Genomic DNA, 22,519 nt, shown 5'->3' on the forward strand with positions numbered 1-22,519 from the left:
ATCCTTAGGTCAATTTTATAATGAATAACTGGTGAATGTAATAGGTTGTGTGTCATTTACCACGGTGGTAAATGAAGTCATTACTGCTGTTCAAAAAAGGCCCTAAGGCCATCCTATTAGAAAGAGATAAATGGCACCGAATGATATAACAGAACTAAAAAAAGACCAAGGAGACATCTTTGTTCTGTGAGATCAGAAGCGAGAAAGAGACGACCTGGCTGAAATAAAACAACAGACACATGAAATTTCTCATTTGTAATTTTAATCGAAAGCATTGCTATTCATTTTTTAAAGTCCTTCCTTATAAGCACCAAATTTTAATACCTATATCAATTTGGGGGGAAAAGAAACTCCCGTCAAGAGCTTCCCTCCAGAAGAAAACAATGATGTTCATTCTTCCAAACAATCAAATTCGAAGTCTACCAAAACAGAAACAAAAGAAGCCCACACAGAAAAACAAAAACAAAAACCAAAATCACATTCTAGAGGTTCAGTGCATTTAGCAGCCTTCACTGTGCTGTCTAATCATCCTTCAAAAAAATAACACCCTAGTTCACCAAAATATACATTTTCCATTTGATTTTTAAATTAAAAAATAATTAAAAAAAGGAAACTTGAAGGAATTCACAACTAATTGCCTGACTCCTTTCGATGTCATGTACAGCATATGAAGGTCAGGAAGGCTATTTGCAGCACACATGATTAGGGGAAATTGATTTTCAAGGTTTAGCTTTCTTCCAAACAGTGTAAAATACCCACCTGCACAAGGAGTCAAGGAATAAGAACAGGTAATTCAAGGAAAAGCAGGCATCACTTCAAATTTGTTTACTGGCCTACAAACTGGAAGATGGATGAAAGCTTCAGAGCTTACAGCACTGTGGTAATGAGAATGAAGACCTCTTAAACAAGGGCACTTTGCAGCCAGGATGCCCACCACCTGTGACGTCGCGGGGTGGGGAGGGAGGGCAGCAGGTGAGCAAAGAAAAGATTAAAGGGACACAAATATCCTCTCAGGTAACACTTCTGCTTCCAAGGACTCTAAAATGTTTTGGGGAATTAACAAGAGAGGAGAGACAAAGACAAGAGGGAGGTGAGAAGTGGGGTGGGGGGGATGGGAGGAAGAGAGAAAGGAGGGAGGTGGGAGAAGAGGGAGCTAGGAAGAGAAGGGGGAGAAAGGTGGAAGGATGGAGAGGAAAGAGGAACCAGAGGGGAGCCAGAGGGCGAAAGCCTTTTCTCCCGGTGTCATCAACTGCTTTCTAAAGTCTTTCAATGTATAAAGAAGAGCTGGAAAAAAAAAAAAAGAAGAAGAAGAGCTAGCTATAACAAATGCTCTGGCTATAACAAATGCTCTGGAGAGGAACCCTGATGAACATGCTCGCCTGTTCGCCAGGGAGAGGTGTCAAAGCTCTCCACAGGCCAGGAGGAACCTGGCGGCCCCTCCTCCCTGGGAGACTGTCATGGTCACAGAGCTCAGGCTAGCAGGCAGCCATGAAACCTGCTCTCACAGGAAGCTAGACCCTGCCACCTCCGGTATGGTAGCTTTGGTCTACAGACCACAGTCCGGTTTTTAGGAGGAAGAAATGCACTATAAATTTCCAATGACAATGCTTTCATTTGGCATTTCTCTGGGTTCTTTTCTTATTTCCCTGGACTAACTTTACTAAGTGGAACTAATGGAGAACATCAACATTAACTTTATGATGCCCACCATTATTTTTAGCTCTATCTCTACTGCAAATCAGAATCAAGTGAAGTGTAGAAACTAATATTAAAGTAGGGTAATTTTAACATAAAAGGACAATGAGCTTCTTCAGTCAGCCTGCTCCAGCTGGGACGGTGTCTAGCTTGGGGCTTCTGAAGCTTTAAAGTGCACATCAATCTCCTGGCAGGCTGGTCAAGACAGGTCACCAGGCCCCACCCTCCAGTGTTTCTGACTGGGCAGCAGGCTGGGGCAGGGCTCGAGAAACTAGTTCCCAGGGGATGCCACAGGTCTGGGGACTGCCTGTGAGAACCAGTGGTGCCAGACCATTAAAACCACCTGAGAAGCTGTGTCAGGCCACACCCCAGCATCTGAGGGGTGGGGGGGTGGGGACCAGGGCCTTACATGTACTATACAACTAATTCTGTTTCTTTAAAATGTTAAATAGGCATGATATTTACATGGAGGTTCTGATTTGGCAACACAATGTGGTCAAAGGATACAATTCCAAGTATGAAGGGACACAGACGATCTCCTTCGAGAATTCCACAGGACAATACAGGTGCCCCAGCTGTTCTTCATAGAGTGACAGGGCTTCAGTCAAATTGACACAGTTTCCCTAAATCAAAGAGAGAAAAGCAAACAATAGGATTCTTAAGTCCTACTGAACGTCCCACTCATTTGAAGGTCTCTAATAAATGAGCAATTCTAGCTTTAGATAAAAGTTCAGCTCTGAAAATGAGATAAGGTTTCTGTACTTTCACAAATTGCACTGAGTTCTATTTATAGATCCATTAGCTCATTATCCTTCTACCTCATTTAACAAGCCATTTCAAATTATTCGAGTATGAAGCAACAGAAACCAGTGAGACCAATTTCTCATTAGTGACACAGTCATTGTATCAACACCATGCAATTAGCAAAGATTCATACACATAACCCATTCAAAATAGTCACCACTGTGTTGAGAATGAAGTATCAAAAAGATAATGTTCTTGGCTTCCAGAAACTACAACCCTCTTAAGAGTCTAAGATGTTGACACAGAACTATATTCACACCTCTGTGCTTTCCCCCAAAATCTTGTGATTTATTTTATTTATTTCAATAAGAGAACAAAAGTCTATTCAGGATGTATACACTAAGGATATTCCCCAGTTCTACTCTTTATCAAACATTTTCTCTTGACTTCATTGTTCTAATTTTTCTCCCTTTTTTGCCACCCCTTTTCTGTCTCCCCAGCAGGTAGGAGTGCTCCATGAAATATAGTGGAAGTCTGCTGGGAAAGATTTATTTTTTGAAATGTGTTCTTTTTTTAAACTCTTGAAGTATAGCTGATTTACAATATTGTGTTAGTTTCAGCTGTACAGCAAAGTGATTCAGTTATATATACTATATATATTATTATATATTATATATATATATAGATAGACAGATAGATAGATAGATATATCTATATCTATATATCTTTTCAGGTTATTTTCCATTACAGGTTATTACAAGATATTGCACATAGTTCCCTCTGCTATACAGTAGGTCCTTGTTTATCTATTTTATATATAGTAGTTTGTATCTATTAATCCCAAACTCCTAATTTATCCCTCCTCCTCCCTTTTCCCCTTTGGTAACTATAAGTTTGTTTTCTATGTCTGTGGGTCTGTTTCTGTTTTGTATATAGATTCATTTGTATGTTTTTTTTGTGGTACGCAGGCCTCTCACTGTTGCGGCCTCTCCCATTGCGGAGCACAGGCTCCAGACGCGCAGGCTCAGTGGCCATGGTTCACGGGTCCAGCCGCTCCGTGGCATGTGGGATCCTCCCAGATGGGGGCACGAACCCGCGTCCCCTGCATTGGCAGGCGGACTCTCAACCACTGCGCCACCAGGGAAGCCCTGTATTAATTTTTAGATTCCACATATAACTGATACTTGATTCTGGACAATCAAGGATAAATACAGTGACCCAGCTCCTTCAACTTTCTTCCAGCCTCCAACTTAGATAGGATATGTGGAGCTGCAGCAGCCACTCTAGGACCATTAAAAAAAAAAAGGTGAAGAGAATCAGAAATGCTGGCCAAGACACAGGAGAGCTGCTGAATGCATACAGTACCTGCATAATTCTACAGCAGTGATTCTCAATCTTTAATGTATGTATGAATCATAGGGGGCCTTATTAAAATGAAGATTTTCATTCAGTAGATCTGGGGTAGGGTTTATCATTTGAGCACAATTTTCCCCCAAGGGCTTTTCATAATGGATTTAGAAAACAAGATGGATATTTAATACCAACGATTTCCTCTTAACCTCTAAAATTCTTATATATTTATTTATTTAATTTGGTTGCGCAGGTCTTGGTTGCGGCAGGCGTGCTCCTTAGTTGTGGCACATGTACTCCTTAGTTGTGGCCAGCAGGCTCCTTAGTTGCAGCTCACCAGCACCTTATTTGCAGCTCACCAGCACCTTAGTTGCAGCACATGTACTCCTCAGTTGTGGCTGGTGGGCTCCTTAGTTGCGGCTTGAGGGCTCCTTAGTTGCAGTTTGCTGGCTCCTTAGTTGCAGCTCACAGGCTCCTTAGTTGCAGCATGCGAACTCTTAGTTGCGGCATGCATGTGGGATCTAGTTCCCTGACCAAGGATCAAACCCGGGCCCCCTGCATTGGGAGCATGGAGTTTTAACCACTGTGCCACCAGGGAAGTCCCAACCTCTGAAGTTCTTAACATTTGGAAGACAACTGAATATATGTGCTGATCACATTCCCTCATAAGAACTTTGCTATCAATTTGCCTCAAAATAGCCAAGTATAATGTAAGATGAAAATTATTCACATATAATAAAGCAGCCTGTGATATAAGCGTTCCTGAGGATGGCTTTCAAAACCAAAGAACCAGTCAGTCATGGGCAAGTGGGTAGACAGAACTATTCCAAGGGCTGGCCTGGGCGGTTTTAACGTAGCACATTCGCTCAGCACATCGTCATCCTTCAGTGCCAGCCTGTTTAGTAACCCATCATCTAGGGTCCTGCAGTGGGAACTGGCCAAAGTGCCCTTGGCCAGCATATAATTTGGTTTCAACATCAAGTTCACCATGAGAGTACATAAACACCACATGTGTAATTTAAGATTCACAAATAGAAAACACTGCCCGGTTGTTTTTAGAACACCTCACTACCGGGGAAGCTATAGAATGGAAATGCCACCAAGGTTCACAGTTCAAGGTTTTCCTTGCCATCTTAAAAATGACACCATGCTCTCTCTTTACAGAGGGTATATGGGAAGTCCTCCTTACAAAGAATGTGGTAAAGAAATAGGATAGTTTCAATTTATGCTTCCCCAAAATTGTCAAAAAGCAGTTTCAAAAAGAAAAAAAAACCCACAGATACCTACCCAAAAAAAGTAATGTGATACATTTCACTTTTCTATATATTTAAATGGAACTACACTGTTCTTTTCTTACGACACATGAAGGATGCATAATAACAATCTAATAGCAAAGAATTAAGAAGTTTCTCCTTGCCTCATGTTAGCTGTGGGTGACACTTGCTTTATTACTTTATAGATTTTAGTTCTGTTTGTATCTTTTACACAGCTTGTGTGATTTCTGTAATATAAAAAAGTCTGGACTTCTCTGGTGGTCCAGTGGCTAAGACTCTGCACTCCCAAAGCAGGGTGCCCGGGTTCGATCCCTGGTCAGGGAACTTGATCCCACATGCGTGCTGCAACTAAGAGTTCGCATGCCGCAACTGAAAAGATCCCACATGCCGCAACTAAAAAAAAAAGTCTGGAAGAATACCTCCTTAAGGACACCATTTTTATCTAGTTCAAAAGCAAGCAAAAACAATATGATGATTTAGCAGATCACACGTGTGTAAAACATCTATAAAGAAAGCACAAGAGTAACTGAAACAAAAAAATCACACTAAAAATGGGTTACTTCCAGAAGGCGGGAGGGGATTAGGGAGGAATGCAGACGAGTCAAGCGTACTGGTAACATCCATGACTGCGCGGGGACGGGGAAGTTAATATCTTTGTATCATAACTAACATGAATACCACACACATATTTTTGTACTTTGAAATAACCTACAGTTTTTTTTTATAATGAGGGGTGGGGGGAACCTGCCTCCTAGTCCCACAAAAGCAATTCTTCCCTGGATTCAAATTCCCCTAGCCTGCCAGCGGTGGATCGATGAATCCCCACACATTCCAGGACGCCTTCCCCAGCTCTGTGGCCCACAGACAAGGCTGTCTTCAACCAGCCACAGTGACACTAGTGACATCATGAACTTGCCATTGTGATGCAAGCAGTTTTAGGCAGGAACATTTAGCTTTTGTCAGTCACCAAGTTAACAAGCCAAACAACATTTTTGTCCCATCTTTAATCTTACTCCATTTCTAAGCTACAGGCTCAGGGAAGGGGGGTGGGTGTGAATTAAAGGTATCTCCTGAGCATACCACGTGGTAGTTTTTGAAAGTATTACACTGTGGGAATGACATCAGTACATACTGAGTCAAACCACACTGCAGCTCTTGACTCCTGCTTCTTCAAAGGCCTACGCCCCCTTGGTTCATATGACACATTCAACCACCCAACATACTGTGGGATTCCTGGGTATCATAAAAAGAGATCGCCTTGAGTTTCCAACTATAATGAATGCGGGGGTGGGAAGGATGTCCTAATACATCTTTTGGACAATTCTTAGAAACCAGCACAGCCTTGAGTATTTAAGGTGATTTTTAGTAAAAGTTGGCTGGCAAAGGCCAGGTTATCAAAGCCTGAATCATTAGTATTTAGGAATGGGCGGGGATGATATGTCAAGTAAGCCTTTCTATTAGTTGTCCATACTGAGAAAGCAGTTCCCCAAGGAAGCAGTGTACCAGGTAAATACAACAAAAGAAAACACTCGTGCTTTCTTCCTAACGGTACCTATTCTCTACTATAAACTGACTGGTTTGCAGTAGATCCAAATTGTTTTCAGTCACTTTTGATTAAAGATGTCAGAGCCTCACAGTCTCCCCAACTTAAGCTCCATGAGACTTCTATTTGCAGAAATATAAAAAGAACCAAATTCTATCAATATATGCTCTGCTTGAGAAATATCCACTTATGAAAAGCCCAACTCACTGAATTCGGGTTGTTTTTATAAGAATAAGACCACTTGGTTTGAGCAGGTTTCATTGTAGAGTTCCTGTAAAGCAGGGGTCAGAACCCTTTACAGGGTTCCTGTAAAGGGCCAGACAGAAAATATTTTAGGCTTTGCAGATCATATAGTTTTCACCAAAAGTGCTCCAAAGCTGCCGCTGTAGCAAAAGCAGCCATGGACGCTCTGTAATGAATGGGCATGACTGTGTGCCAAGAAAACTGCAAAAACTAGCAGTAGATGAGATCTGGCCCGTGGTTTACAGACCCCTGGACCCATGGCTTTTAAAAAGTCAATTCTACAATGTGTTTTAAAAATCATTCTTAAGGATCAGGGTAAGAAAAAGTCCATTCGTCGACAGTTGTCTGTTCCCTTGAAGCTTGCCAACACTTTCACCAAGTGCAAGGTCCAGGATTAATTGCCCGTGCAGGGGGAGGAGGAAGAAAACAGGATGGGATGGAAACTAATTCAAGGTGTCTCTTAAGTTGCCCAGCTGTTTTCGGCACTATGAATCTCAGATCCCGTAAACTGTCTGGGGTCTGCTTAAAAAAGTCTCCTTGGGAGAATAAAGTTAGGACCTTTCTAGTAGCTCTTGACATTTAACTATAACAATGCTTTAAAAAAGTTGGGGGGGAGGTGGAATTCTCCTGAAAATGCTGAAGAATTAATTACAGGGACCAGACTACAATACTGTTTATCTTCTGCTTATGAATCAAGGGATTTTTGTACCAAGTAAAAAGACGGATCATCAATTAGCTGCTTTTGCTGTCATTTTCGAAAAGTTAAGGACTTTAGTAGGTTATATATATATGTATTTTTTACATATCAAGAAATACTAACTTCAAACCTTTTAAAATTAAGAATCCCCTAGAAAATGAGGAAAATACAATTTGCTTCCACCTGGTGGCAGCAGCTCATACTACAGCCAGAGCAGTTTATGAAATTATGTAGATGGCTTTTCCACTAAGAATCTCCTAGAGGATGAGGGGAAAAACCACGGTCTGTGTCTCCATCTAGTGGCAGTAACTCATACTACAGCCAAAGCAGTTTATGAAATTATGCGGATGGCTTTTCCACTAAGAATTTCCTAGAGCAGCGGTCCCCAACCTTTTTGGCACCAGGGACCAGTTTTGTGGAAGACAGTTTTTCCACGGAAGGTGGGGGGATGGTTCAGGCGGTAATGTGAGCCATGGGGAGCGGCAGATGAAGCTTCGCTGGTTCACTCGCCGCTCCCCTCCTGCTGTGCGGCCCGATTCCTCACAGGCCATAGGCCGGTACTGGCCCATGGCCCGGGAGTTGGGGACCCCTGCCCTAGAGTTTGGGGGTGGGGGGTGGAATCACAGTCTGTGTCGCCATCTGGTGACAACTGCTTATACTACATCCAAAGCCCAAGTTTAATAAATCAGAAGGTTGTGGTAACAGGACACAACAGAACTCATTAATTCCCTAAAAATGACAGGTCAGCTATTTACAAACTTACTGCTTGAGAACATAATCCAATTATACTGGTCTGTCCTTGAAATTCTTTTCAGTACAATACGGTTTTATTTATCCACTTCTCTATTACATCTTCAACTACTTCCTTCCATATTGACAATGTTGGGGATGATAGAATTAATATATTGCATAATTGCTCAATTGCTTTATGCCACATTACAAATATAACAACCTCAATAACAATACTAATACCATCACCACCAACATGATTACTGAAAATATACAAAGGATTTTTGCATATACTTGTCCCAGTCTCCCCCACTCACCACTATTTTTAATAGTTGTACTATCCCTACATTGTCAGAGCATACAGCCATTACATACTATACGCACTCCCTTTTAACCTTCATTTAGTCTTAATTTTACAAGTAACTAAATAGTTAGTGCTACCATTAGTCTTTATGTTAATGTCTCCTTAAGTATTTTGGCTGTGTGAAGCACAAAACATAAAATTTGAGAGTTTTGGGAAAAAAACACTTAAGTAAGTCTATACCTGTGTAAAATATTTCCCATCCTGTTTCAATACTTTCATTGAGAGGTCAAGAATCAGTCTGAGAAACTCCCATGTGGAATCTGGATGTAAAAAAAAAAAATTAAGTTTTATAAATATGAGTTTACGTGCATGAGAAACAACATCTAAAGTCAAACATTCACATTAATATTCAACAATACAAAAAATAAGAAATAGCCATGAGCTTCTTTAAGACCCAATATTCGAGGGCTTATTCGTGAATGACAGCATACTGTCACATATTTTGTGTCTTGGACACACGTGCACATACACGCATACACAAGCAAGATCAAAAGCAAATGTGCATGTACGTAGCAGTGTCCTCACCATACCCATAAAGATTTGACACAAAGGCAGTGGTTGAAATCTGAAAGACAACAGCTTTAAGTAACGGGGAAAGCAGCAACATCTCAAGAGAGAAACTGCAAGGGTGAGGGTCAGCGAGGGTCATCAGGTGGTGACCCGAGTCTGGAAACTCAGCAGGAAGACAAGGTAATAGAAAAAACATGAACACTGAAATCCTAAGCTAGCAGTAATTTCGAGTGGTGGTCTGAGAAGGGGAACTGTCTCTGGTGTGGCTTAGAAAGGTCACCATATTGTCCCAGTACAGGTTAAAAAAATCACAGTATGTAGAAATAAGTTATCCAACAAGCTAGTGTCTCAATGGTATGAGTCATTTTATTTCATGCTTACTTCAAACAACGGAATTAATTTTTCTCATTTAATGGCAAAACAGGATTTGACCAAAGCCAAATATAGCCATCTTTCCACCTCTGGCCTCAGTTTAACTACCTTTAATAAATGAAGGAACTTTTCTAGACAATCTCTTAAGATCCTTTCATTCTCACATGGTGCCAAGAAAAACGTTTCCATGAACATTATCTTGGTTAAAAAGAAAAAACAGAATCTACCTTCTTCCGGAGATGTGGAGATTGGAACAGCTGTCAAATCATTAATCACATAATCAAACTCTCTCCCTTCTTTGGCGTACCTCTTCAGTACTGGAATACAGTCTTCTATTAGAACCTTCCAGAGAGAACAGGAACAGATGCGGGTGAGCCAACACATATGGAAGTAGTTAAACACTTGTAAAAGGAAAGGGGAGACGGCATGTGGGGGTTGAGGGCCACAGCACCCTGCCGCACAAGCAAAAATGACTTCCACCCATACCTGCTAAGAGCTAAAATTCAGGACCTACTGCATGCTTTACAACTCCTCGCAGGTACTATTATCATCCCCATTTTACAAATAGAGACACAAACGAGAGAGGTCACAAAGCCTGCTCAAAGGCACCCAATAAGAAACGGAGCCAAGAAGCACACCTAGATCTGAAAACCAAGTTCACACTTTTAACTCTAATCTATACTGCCTATCCTACTGCATGTATTTTCTTCTACTTTTAGTTTTTCTTTTATACTAAGCACTGAATGACTTTGTTGTCTATTGATTTATTTTTTGCACCTTACCTCTAATACCTCAAGTACTGATGGTAATAAAGCCATGTGATAAATGCCAGCTCTCACAATCACAGAGTTATTAACAAGCAGAGTATAGCAGGTAGAAGCTGGAATTCTCATACAGATCCTTTACAGTAAATACAGGAAATAAGTTTGGGGTTTGCCATATCTTTGGAGTACTGAAGCTATGAGCTAGGGACCCACCTAGCTGTAGGCAAATTCCTGAACAAGAAAGGAGTTATTCTCCTTGTCTTTTCATTTTTCTACTTAACAAAAAACATGTTCGTGTATAAAAAAAAAATCACATGTAACAAGTCAGAAATCGAGCTTGCCACAATTCCCTAAGATAAACTGTTCCAGATCTTTTCCTATAAATGCTCTTACACATATCCTCAAAACCACAATTCTTGAAGAAACTGGATCTTCCTGTCCGGTTGTTACATAACTCGTTTCATTTAATGCATCAAGTGCAACCATGCAAAGATCTAGAAGGCACTAACACCTCAGCCGCCTCCAACTACGTATCAGTCTTGTTTGATATGTTCAGTTTTCCCTTGTGCTCAAAGTCTTGTGCACATTCACCCGCACATAAACACAAATGCTTGTTCTCGTTTGTATAACTAGGATCACACACATCGTTCTGAACTTGGCAACTTTCATCTAACACCATTCCAGGTAATGATGTTTTTTTAAAAATATTAACATACCACTAAAAGTGCTATATATTCTTACCATCGTCAAGTCTTGGTCTCTACAAACACAGCCATAACAAACCTCCTTGTATAGATGACGGTTGCCTGGATGCCCAAACATTGGGTTGCCAGAACAAAAGGCATGTGTACTTTACTTTTTAATTCTGAAGGCAATTCTTGCTCCATAAAGCACCTGTGTCCTTGCAGCCTTCCCAGTACTGGATGTTGTCCCCGTTGTTTTATTTTGTCGAGTCCCTTGCTAACTTTTCACAAGAACTTCACGCCACCAATAGGGGCAAGCAGCTTGTCATAAGTTTGCAGGCTATTTGACTTTCGTCTTCTGAAAAGTACCAATGAAAGCGAGTACCCCTAAAGCCGAATTCCTCTGCCAACTTTATGATTAACCTCTCTATCCAAAACTTTATTCCCTTTCTTGTCCCACACCTGTTCCCCTCAAGCCTGAGGAGTATCAAAGAAGTTGGGGGCGGGGGGTGTTGAAACTGAGCAGGGCCCTGCGGGCCCTCCCGGGTACAAAACCTTTCTGTATCCCTACACCTAACAATCTGATACATAACTCTGGGATCTTCGACAGGAACTAAGGCCCCCACCCACGTGGAGGCTGGTAACTTCAGGCTGAGCACAAGTACTTACAACCATTAGACTGATGACTGAGAATCCAGTTAACACCACCGGGGTACCTCACCACCAACCAATCAGAAGAAAACTACACACCCTGCAGCTCTCCCCTCAAATTTGCCTTAAAAAACTCTTCCCTGAAAACCCATTAGAGCTTGACCTGCCTGTTCCTGCTTGGCCCTTGCAATAAACCTTTCTTTGCTCCAAACGCTGAAGTTTGTTTGTTCGGCCTCACTGTGTATCAGGCACACGAATTAGGTTTCACCAGTTTTGATGAGCCAACCAAGAGACTGTGCCCGAGACAGGTCGACCCTGGCCGAGGGCAGCCTTCTTCCCTGAGTCCCCAACAGCCACCAGAGCTCACTTCACTCAGAGGAACTTGGAGGGACGCTCCCTGGCGATGCCGGATGCCAGCCCTTTCAGCACAGGACTGTTTAGAACCAAGAAACATTCTGACCTACGGCCCACCTTAGGTATCGGTTTGAGCTGAGTCTCTCCAGCATGCGTGAGCTAGGAATTCTACCGGCTCCGTCTAGGTTCATTCCCTTTCAGGAAGTGAGCCACTCTGGGTTCACTGAGAGTCAATCTGATTCTCTTTTGGGAGTCAGACGAATCTGTTTGGAGGCCTCCATCTGGGAGTGGGAAAGCAATTTTGAAATATACCTTATCTGATCTCTTGTCTATGCGACCGTATTTGTTTTTTATATCTGTGTATCAGTCAGTACTTGCATTGGCTGGTTAAGATATCTCTGGTAATGGAGCTCATACTGACACCATGGTTATTCTTCCCTATTGCACTGGCTTCACCTACAGCAAAGAAATCTTCCCTTCTAGTTACAAAAAACATGTTCATGTAAAAAAAAAAAAAAATCACATGTAACAAATCAGAAATCGAGCTTGACACAGTTCCCTAAGATAAAGGGACTAGGGGACTAGGCTTGGTCATTTGGCTTCACCTCTGATAGGGCATTGGTTGGCTCTCTCCCTTTCTGGGGCTAGGGAACTGTGACCCTGAGATTGTTCTGCATTGCATTGGTTTGCTCTTTGCTTGGTATTTGACACCACCAGCCATGAATAACTATGGATGAGCACAGCTCTGGTCCATCTTGTAGTCCCCTAGAGTACATTTTTCAGAACTGGGAGATCAGCTTTGCTCCCATGAATGAAAGAAAATATTCATCGTAACACTGCCTGGCCTCAGTACGCCTTGGGATCTGGACAACAATGGCCCTCTAAATTATAACAGCATCTTTCAACTAGAACTGTTTTATAAAAGGGAAGTGAAATGGGGTGAAATTCCTTATGTATAGGCTTTTATGCTATGTCATATCTAACTGAGCCTTTTGGAACTGATTTGGCTTTTATTTTGGGTGTGAGCATGAGTGTCTTGGTACAGGAGTCCCAATCCTGTTCTCTCTTCCTGGTTTTAACCCTCTTTAAGGGAGTCTTGGTAACCTGAACGCTGATTCAAGTTCATCTGGAAGGGAAGCATGTGAATGTGCGTGAGTGATATGTATTACTGTCTATTACTGTTATTGATTTAAACCGAATTGGCTACTTACAAACTGAAGGAAATCTCACCCTGAAAATGGCTAAGATGGGGCTCTTCTGACATTCCAAAACTAGTTTGTGTGTGCACAGTTAGTAGAGGTTAGCTAATACCTTGGAGATGAAAATGATCTACCTGGGCTCTCAGAAACTTTAATCGTCTGTGATCCCTGACACCGGGGTGGGAGTGGGGGGGACGGGGACAGGGAAGGGGGCTTTTTAAACACAAACAGGAAAACTTTTACATCTGTGTCTATATAGACATGTATGTCTATGTGTACATTATAAATATGTGTCTATCTCCAAATGGCATTGACAAGATTGGTTTGTGGATGAGTTCCATTTAACTGACCTAAACAAAATTATGTGCTTATTTAAATTCTCAGAAATATAAAAAACTAGTTAAATTTCAGGGTCATGTGATCTGGGAAACATTATTAAATTGATATTTGGTATTAAATCTAACTTAAGCATGTTGGTTTAATATACACATGTCTTTAGAGTCATCAGTATTAAGTATAATACTTTTATTGCATCTAGGGTTACTGCAAGTTCATATTGTTATAAAATTTGTCAACAAAAAAAACAACTTGATGAGACATTTGAGTAAATTAAATGTAAATTAGGTAAGTTTTCTAGGAGAAACCTTCTTTTCAAATGTTTAAAAAATAAGGGAAGGGCTTCCCTGGTAGCGCAGTGGTTGGGAGCCCGCCTGCCGATGCAGGGAACACAGGTTCGTGCCCCAGTCCGGGAAGATCCCACATGCCACGGAGCAGCTGGGCCCGTGAGCCATGGCCGCTGAGCCTGCGCGTCCGGAGCCTGTGCTCCGCAACGGGAGAGGCCACAACAGTGAGAGGCCCGCGTACCTCAAAAAAAAAAAAAAAAAAAAAAAAAAAAGGCTGATGACGCATGCGCCCTTTTTGGCCAACTGCATCATTGTCGAAGTTCTGCCGCTTTTCATGTGCTTTAAAGGCGAGTCCAATCTACCTCTTGAAAACTGTTTCCTGCAATTCTGCATTGCTTTCAAATCCTCTTCGTTGCCTTACCTCAATATATTTTTGAACGATAGTTATCATTTATAACTCTGCAGGTTTGTGAATTGCAGTGCCCCTGAGCTCCATTTTTCAACTCGCTTATTCAGGAGCTGGCCGCAAAACCCCAGGATTGCTTCAGGCCCTATTCTGGTTCCGGGGGGCAGGCTGATCCTTTGGTTAATTCTTCTTCCTGATTGGAAATTAGAGTGACATGTGCCTGTCCAAACACCTAGAGCTAGTCTCTCATTGGTTCCCCTACTTCCCGTTCATCCTCCGGCCAAATTGCACACTGTATGAAACAGGAGGTTAAAGGTGCTGATTCTCCAAGTGGGGAGATTGTTAGTAAAGCGGCTGGAATGGCAAACCCGCGCACCAGGAGATGAAAAATGAGGTGCGTTTTAGAAACCTTTCCCGATCACACGGTGTACCATCGTCTGGGTTTCCCATGCAGGTTGTAGCTATAGGAAGATTTCCTTGAACCTGGAGATTTGGGACCCTTGGAATGGGTACCACGCAGTATTACTTTAAAGGGTCTGCATTTGCTCACCCAACCTCACCAATCCTCTCAGCCCCAAGATTGCCCAGCCTTATGTCTCATCCAGCTGTGCGTCTAGATGTGGTCAATCCAGGTTGCATCACAGCCCCTGAACGAATTTTGTAAAAATTTCTCTTTCACTGTCTTTTTTTTTGTAATTTATTTTTATAATGGGGTATCTGATTTTCACTGCTGTGTTTATGCCGCTTTACACCCACTTGATTCACTTACAAAGAGATATCAATAAACGTTTTTTTAAGATTCTTAAAAAAAAAAAAGAATAGGCTGATGCAAGACTGGAGTTTGGTTTTTTGGTTTTCTCTCTCTGCTGGCAAAACAAAGTTTTCTTACAATGCTAAGCTGCTTTCAATAACAGATTGTGAGTTTTTTTGCCTTTCTGAGGGATCTGACTGTAACTTTCTATATTTGCCTTTGAGATCTTTTATTGTCACTTTGGTTAGGTGAATGGGTATTGTTTCACAATGACCTATGATCTTATTTGACCAGGTCTTTTGAAACTTTTTAATATTTTTGACAAACGTCCCAAATATCAAATTCTAACTGACGTTCTTTTGACCTCCAGCTAACTTTAGGATGCTTCAGAAGAACCCTAAGGCATCTCAGAGATTAAATGAACTAGGATACTTCAGTATGTTAAATTACATGGGAAGCATTGTCAAATGAATGTTAAGCCTTATCAGGTTATACGGTATGGGCAAATGTTTTTATATTCTTAAAATTATATGAAACACAACATTATAAATCAACTATACTCCAGTAAATTTTTTTTAATTATATGGAATTTCTCAAAGTCTGGTGTGTCCTGATAAAATGTTACTCATAATTCTAGTTATTATAACCAAGTTTTTGGTCAATTACATTGGGATCAGGTGTTTAACTGTACCTTTTAAGTCTTGTCACTCAGTTACTGTTTTACTGTTTTTCCAAAAGTGCTTCATCTTCAAGAAGATTCATAAAAAGGACTTTTTGACATGTCCAAGTCTCATAAATTTCAGATCATATCGATGAACTGGGTAAGCAATTACAGAATCCTAACAGAAAAACCTGGCGTCTTCATAAACACTGTTAACAAAAAGGATTACTGAGTGAACTGGTGAATATGGTTATAATTTTTATGGTTTTTGTCTAAAATACTACTGGTTTTGATCTGTGTTTTCCAGATATAAGGAAACACTTCCCCTCAAGCTAATTATGACTTACAGCAATGAAACAATGATTTTTTTTTTCTACCTGAGCCCTCCAAAAATTGGCAACTCAGATTTCCCAGCAACCTTATCAAGGTGAACAAGAAAGGTCACTACCTGACAAGCGCAGGAGTCTCAAGATGTTTTGGAGACCTCTAGAAGAGAGGAATTCACCCAGATCTACAGACATGGCAGGCAGAATCTGTGGCAAGCCCTTGGCATAGCTTTCCTGGCCCTGAGGGGCCTTTTAAAAATTCAGTCTGGGATTCCTTATGAAAAGTTCCAGCACAGCCAATTTAAAGGATCAATTACACGTATGTAAATAAATCAGACCAAGTTTGTGACAGTCTGATTTCCATAATTTGGCTAAAATATTTGGTAAAAAATGAGGGTAATTTTGGAGAAAGATTGTTTCAATAGATATTAAATTCTAGTTCTGTTGGGGTCTGTATTTATTGCCTAAGACTTACTTCCCAGATAGCTCCTTGTTATATAGTTGTAAAGTTTAACCGAATTATTAAAGACACTGAGCTTGTTTCTGAAGCTTGTAACAGCAACCTATCTTGAGATGAAGATCAGATGTCCCATGACCTGTGTGTGACAAGGCCCTATCAAAATTGAAAGCTACTGTGTTAACCATATTGTTGCCCCCAATGTTCAGGATAGAAAGAAAATTTTCTAGTGAAGTTGTCAGGGTATAACTACTCATACATGACATATGTAATTGCTAGCTTTAAGTCTACTGCTAAAAGCACATACACATTGCTCGTGTTACAATTCGGTATAATTAACTAAATGTGTAGCCTATGAAATGTTTCCCCATTAGCATATACCTCTGAGCCTGTTGACAGCATCTGATTAGTTTTCCCCCAAAGTAGATACCTAGGCAAATTTATATAAACAAAAAGGAGGCCTAGCACAGAGGAACATGAGGGACCCAGGGGGAGGCAGCAACCACCCTGACATCGAGGGACAAGTACTTTGGTCTACTGAAAGATTTGCAATCAAAAGGGGAAATGATAGAAAAATCTTCACATATGGAAGTATGGGGGAGTCATTCTGGCTTATACACGGTTTAACTTAAACTTTACTGACCAGAGCAGCCTGGTCATATGGTACATGTGCTTTGGCCATTGAGGAGGGGAATGAATTTGTCAAGTCAAAATGGAAGACATGTGGTTCAGACATCCAAGGTAGAACTAGGTGGCCTTTGAGGACGTGATTTTAGACACATCTGTCTTGTTGAGAACTTGAATTTTCTGAACTGTATCAGACTCTGGGATACCACCAGCCATTCTCAAAGTAGTGCTGGCTGGCAGCTGCAACCTTATCTCAAGGTCTCCTCTTGTAACTATTAAATTTTTTAGACAACAAAACTGCTTTAGATCATACATTAGCAGAAAAAGGAGACATGTAATGGCCAATAGCTCCTTTCATGTTAATATCACATCAAAAGTTATAACCTACTTAGGGGGAGACTTGTAACCAGTTAATGTAATTTTATCTAAGTGCCAGGTCCAGATTGGTTTTCAGGCTCATTCTCCTGAATTTCTCAGGGAATGATATCTACTTTCCAAGGTCTGTGTGGGTTGTCACTACTACTCCTACTCCTAGATCTGGCACACCAAAACAGTGGACTAAAGAACTGAGATCTTTTTTTTTTTAAAGAATTGTTTTGATGTGGACCATTTTTAAAGTCTTTATTGAATTTGTTACAATATTGCTTCTGTTTTATGTTTTGGTTTTTTGGCCATGAGGCATGTGGGATCCTAGCTCCCAGACCAGGGATCAAACCTGTACCCCCTGCATTGGAAGGCGAAGTCTTAACCACTGGACCACCAGGGAAGTCCCAGGAACTGAGATCTTAATCATACAAGACTCTGATTCAAGACTTGGAACTTGGGAGTATTTCCAACTCAGTGTCCACTCCCCAAGGTGAGGCAGGACTATGCCCCATTTTAGCAGGAAGCAGACAGACAGGTCATCACCCCATTCCCTCAAAGATTTGGAGAAGGTTGAAACAGGGGTGGGGTATTAAAACTGAGTCATCCATCTCCCCAGCCCCCAAAAGTGGACTCCCTCGGCGGAGTTTATGATTAACCTCTTTATCCAAAAGTTTATTCCCTTTCTTATCCCACACCTGTTCCCATCAAGACTGAGGAGTATCAAAGAAAAGGGGAATTTAAAGTGAGTGGGGCGCCGCAGGCCCCTCCCAGGTACAAGTCTTTCTGTGTCCCTATAGATAACAATCTGATACATAACAGAGTTCTTAACCAGGAACTAAAGCCCCCACCCAGGCAGAGGACAGTAACTTCAGGCTGTGCACAAGCACATGGACCCAGCCTGGCTGAAACAAGATGGCTGATGATTTGAGATTTCTTTAACACCACCCTGTTACCATCAACCAGAGGAAGGTCACACACCCTGCACCTTCCCCCAAATTTTGCCTGTAAAACCACTTCCCTAGACACCACCAGGGAGTTCGGGTCTTTATCACATGAGCTGCCTGTTCTTTGCTTGCCCTTTGCAATAAACTTTGCTCCAAATTCCATTTCAGTTTGTTTGGCCTCACTGTGCACTGGGCACACGAACTTGGGGTCTACAACACCAGTTTATATCCTTTACACCTTTAGTTAATATTTTAAAATATTAGTAGGGGCTCTTTGTATTATTAAAGGGATTAATTCCCTATCATGTTTGTTGCCATTATTTTCAGACTTTTGGCTTGGTTTATATAGTATGATGTTACTACTTACTGGTTTCTTGTCTTTCATTATGAGGTTTCCCAACTCCAAGGTTAGATACTCTAAATTTCTCTAAATGTATTAGTTTTAGTATCTAGAGCTTAAGTCATCTGAAATTATTTTTTCTATGGCTTCTAGGGTTAATTTTGTTCTCATGCAGATGGACAGCCCATTATGTCGACATTTACTAAATCAACTAAACCTTTTCCCAAACTGAAAACACTTAGGTCCATATATTAGCTTTGTGTCTACACAAACACCAAGGTGTGGTCAAGTCTCTGTGCCATACTTCTATATTTGTCATCATCATACTTCCTCTATTTGCTTATTGTACTTCACAGTAAATTAATAAGAGGACAAATCTCCCTTCACTGTGATCTTTTTTTAATTTTTTCTTGGCGAGTCTTAGATAATTACGGTTTCAAGAGAACTTCAAAATCATTTGGTCTAATTCTAAAAACCCCCTTGGGGATTATGGTACTTTTTCATCTAAGAAATAACTTGTCTCTCCACATATTCACACTTCAGTTGCTTGTCTATCAATAAGATCTTAACATAATTCTATCAGTCTCAAAATCATTCCTGTTAAATTTATTCCTAGTATCAACTGGTTATTATTTTGAAAACGATTTCTGGCCCACACTCAATTTCCATTCAAACTTTTGCATTTACAATAAGGAAAAAAGTTTTAGTCTGCCTTTATCCTATCGCTACACCAAATTCTCATGAGTTCAGCTTGTTTTCTAGATGAGTTTTCTATATTTTGTGAGCATTCATGTCCTCTGCAAGTAATGTGGTTCTGTCTATGTTTCTACTGTTTTCATTTTCCTACCTTACTGCATTAAGGAGTCAAAAACAAGGTTAAACAGAGCATCCTCTTCTACTTCCTAGTTTTAGTGGAAAACGCTTATGTATTTTGCCATTTAATACAGTATCTTTACATTTCTGATCGTTTCTATTATGTTTAGGTAGTTTCCCTTCTCTTGTAATTTTCTTACCAAGTTTTTATTAAGACTGCTAAATATTCTCAAATGGTTTGTCACCTGTTAATACCAAATTATTTTATTATTTTTATAATGGATTGTGTTGACAATAGATTTATGGATTGTGTTAAGAGATTTAAGATTCATATCTCTTCGGGCTTCCCTGGTGGCGCAGTGGTTCTGCCGATGCAGGGGACGCGGGTTCGTGCCCCAGTCCAGGAGGATCCCACGTGCCGCAGAGCGGCTAGTCCCGTGAGCCATGGCCGCTGAGCCTGCGCTCCGCAACGGGAGAGGCCACAACAGTGAGAGGCCCGCATACCGCAAAAAAAAAAAAAAGATTCATATCTTTATACTTAACTAAATTTTTTTTGGACATAACTGAAAATTCTTTAAACTGCTAGATTTACTGCTTATAAATCTATTTTCTAAAAAAGGATAACATTAATTATGTTTTATAAATGATAAACAGTTGCAAGGACCTGGTATTTTTTTAATGGTAGTATTTTAATGGCTAAGGGGCTTGCCTACTGCTGTCCCACAGACCAGGAACCCCCACCCCTTTAGAGCTCCAGGAAAACTCTCAGCCTCAGAAGAATTTTTCAGACTCCCCCTGGTGGCTTTTCTGTTCCTGAAAGGGAACTCAACAGTACTGAAGGTTTAGGTTTGCGGTTCTTGTTACATTTTTTTCTTAATCCATAAGTCAACCTAAGGAGCCGCCAGGGAGACATGAATTTGAAACATTCCTCTAAGGTTACCCTATAAATTGCCCTTTAAACTCCCTAAACTTACTGTCTTCATCTACAAAATAGAAACAGTTGCCACTTGATACACATGTGAGGATTAACACTTTAGGCAGGGGGTCTGGCTAACAATGCAAACATTTGCAAACAATGGTAACTTTTAGCTCATTGTGAAAAGTCTGTCATGCTCTGAAGAACCTAAATTCCCCCTCTTCTTTTTCATGTGTATAGCATTATATTTTGACTTCCGTGTATACTATAGTATGCTCACTGCCAAAAGCATAGTTTCCATCCATTACCATACAGTTTGATCCCCTTTAGCCATTTCACCCTCCCCTACACCTTCCCCTCTGAGAAGCACTACTCTGTTCTCTGTATCTATGTATTTTTATTTGGTTTGTTTTTTTCCTTTATTTAAATTTTTTTTTACATTCCACATGAGTGAAATCAGTATTTTTACAGTATTTTTCTTTCTCCATCTGACTTTATGCTAAGTGGAAATAATACCCTCAAGGTTCATCCACGTTGTCACAAATGTCAAGATTTCTTTCTTTTTTTATGGCTGAGTAGGATTCTATTGTGTATGTATACACCACATCTTCTTTATCCGTTCATCTGTTGATGGACAGTTAGGGTGCTTCCATATCTTGGCTATTGTAAATAATGCTGCAATAAACATGGAGGTGCACGTATCTTTTCGAATTAGTGTTACCCTTTTCTTCAAATAAACACCCAGGATTGGAACTGCTGCATCCTCCCTCCCTTTTTAAACTTTCCAACAGTGTAAGTGAAATACGTACTTTCTTTTCCTTTTGCCCATAAAACTATCACAACTGCATTTTAACATTGATATAATTTCTCTCTGTTTAAAAAATTAACACACGTGGGCTTCCCTGGTGGCACAGTGGTTGAGAGTCCGCCTGCCGATGCAGGGGACGCGGGTTTGTGCCCCGGTCCGGGAAGATCCCACATGCCGCACAGCGGCTGGCCCTGTGAGCCATGGCCACTGAGCCTGCGCGTCTGGAGCCTGTGCTCCGCAATGGGAGAGGCCACAACAGTGAGAGGCCCGTGTACCGCAAAAAAAAAAAAAAGAAAAGAAAAGAAAAGAAAAAATTAACACATGTACCATGAAATCGAATTTGGATACACACGTATTAGAGAACATGGGTAGGTGTAGGTAATTTACATAACAAATGAAAGCATTCATCTATATGTTTATAAAACTAGAGGTACACATTTAAGATTCTGGTCAAATAAAAATATGCATTTGCTTAGTTATCTTGTTCTACCTAATAATGTAGGTATGGGCACCTAACATATGAATCCTCAAAATACAATACAAAATGTATCCTATAGGGCTTCCCTGGTGGCGCAGTGGTTGAGAGTCCGCCTGCCGATGCAGGGGACACGGGTTCGTGCCCCGGTCCGGGAAGATCCCACATGCCGCGGAGCGGCTGGGCCCGTGAGCCATGGCCGCTGAGCCTGTGCGTCCGGAGCCTGTGCTCCGCAACAGTGAGAGGCCCGCGTACCGCAAAAAAAAAAAAAAAAATGTATCCTATAAACTATAATGATCAGTCAACTTACAAGCACAGTAGAATTTAGGAACTTATTTGCTTAGCAAGAATCAATTATTCCTACATCAAACATCATCTACACCCTCTAATAAGTACCTGAATTCCTTCTCAAAGACCCAGACACAGAAAGACTCAGGCTAAAGAGACAAAAGTCAAAAGTGGTGGTTGCCAGGTCATAAAAAAGGTACATGGCATCTTTTATACAAGAATGACTTAATGTTATTAAATTCAAAGAATCTGGAGTTAGCCATTTCTTTCTTTCTTTCTTTCTTTTAAACTATATGTACACACCTTCCCTGAATACAAATGTATATAGAACTCACATAAAGAGAATAAAGGATAGCAGAACAGGCTACCTCAAAATACGGTGCTTTGGCATATTGAACATTTTGAGCTGTAGGCACTTGAAAAACAGCAAATGTAGGGAGAGGCTTTCTCTGAACTCCCCTTTATCTGCCTAAAGACACATCCTCCAAAAGGAATTCAACTGCCATAGATCCCCTCCCCGAGGAATTCAACCAGGGAGGATGGCCT

General features: G+C 40.9%; 1 protein-coding gene across 3 annotated transcripts in view; it reads right to left on the reverse strand.

Moving 5' to 3' along the window:
- Window positions 1-240: 240 nt before the first annotated feature.
- Window positions 241-22,519, reverse strand: part of SMS (spermine synthase) — a 51,335-nt gene continuing 29,056 nt past the window's right edge. For all 3 annotated transcript variants that reach the window (XM_067723108.1, XM_067723107.1, XM_067723110.1), the window contains exons 8-11: window positions 9,749-9,863; window positions 8,820-8,899; window positions 2,203-2,318; window positions 241-759 (exon numbers count right to left, since the gene is read on the reverse strand). In XM_067723108.1, coding sequence (XP_067579209.1) covers window positions 720-759; window positions 2,203-2,318; window positions 8,820-8,899; window positions 9,749-9,863 — 351 coding nt within the window. In that variant the 3' untranslated portion in view covers window positions 241-719. The remainder of the gene's footprint in view (window positions 760-2,202; window positions 2,319-8,819; window positions 8,900-9,748; window positions 9,864-22,519) is intronic.

The sequence above is a fragment of the Pseudorca crassidens genome, chromosome X (assembly GCF_039906515.1).
Source record: "Pseudorca crassidens isolate mPseCra1 chromosome X, mPseCra1.hap1, whole genome shotgun sequence".
NCBI classification, from domain to species: Eukaryota; Metazoa; Chordata; class Mammalia; order Artiodactyla; family Delphinidae; genus Pseudorca; species Pseudorca crassidens.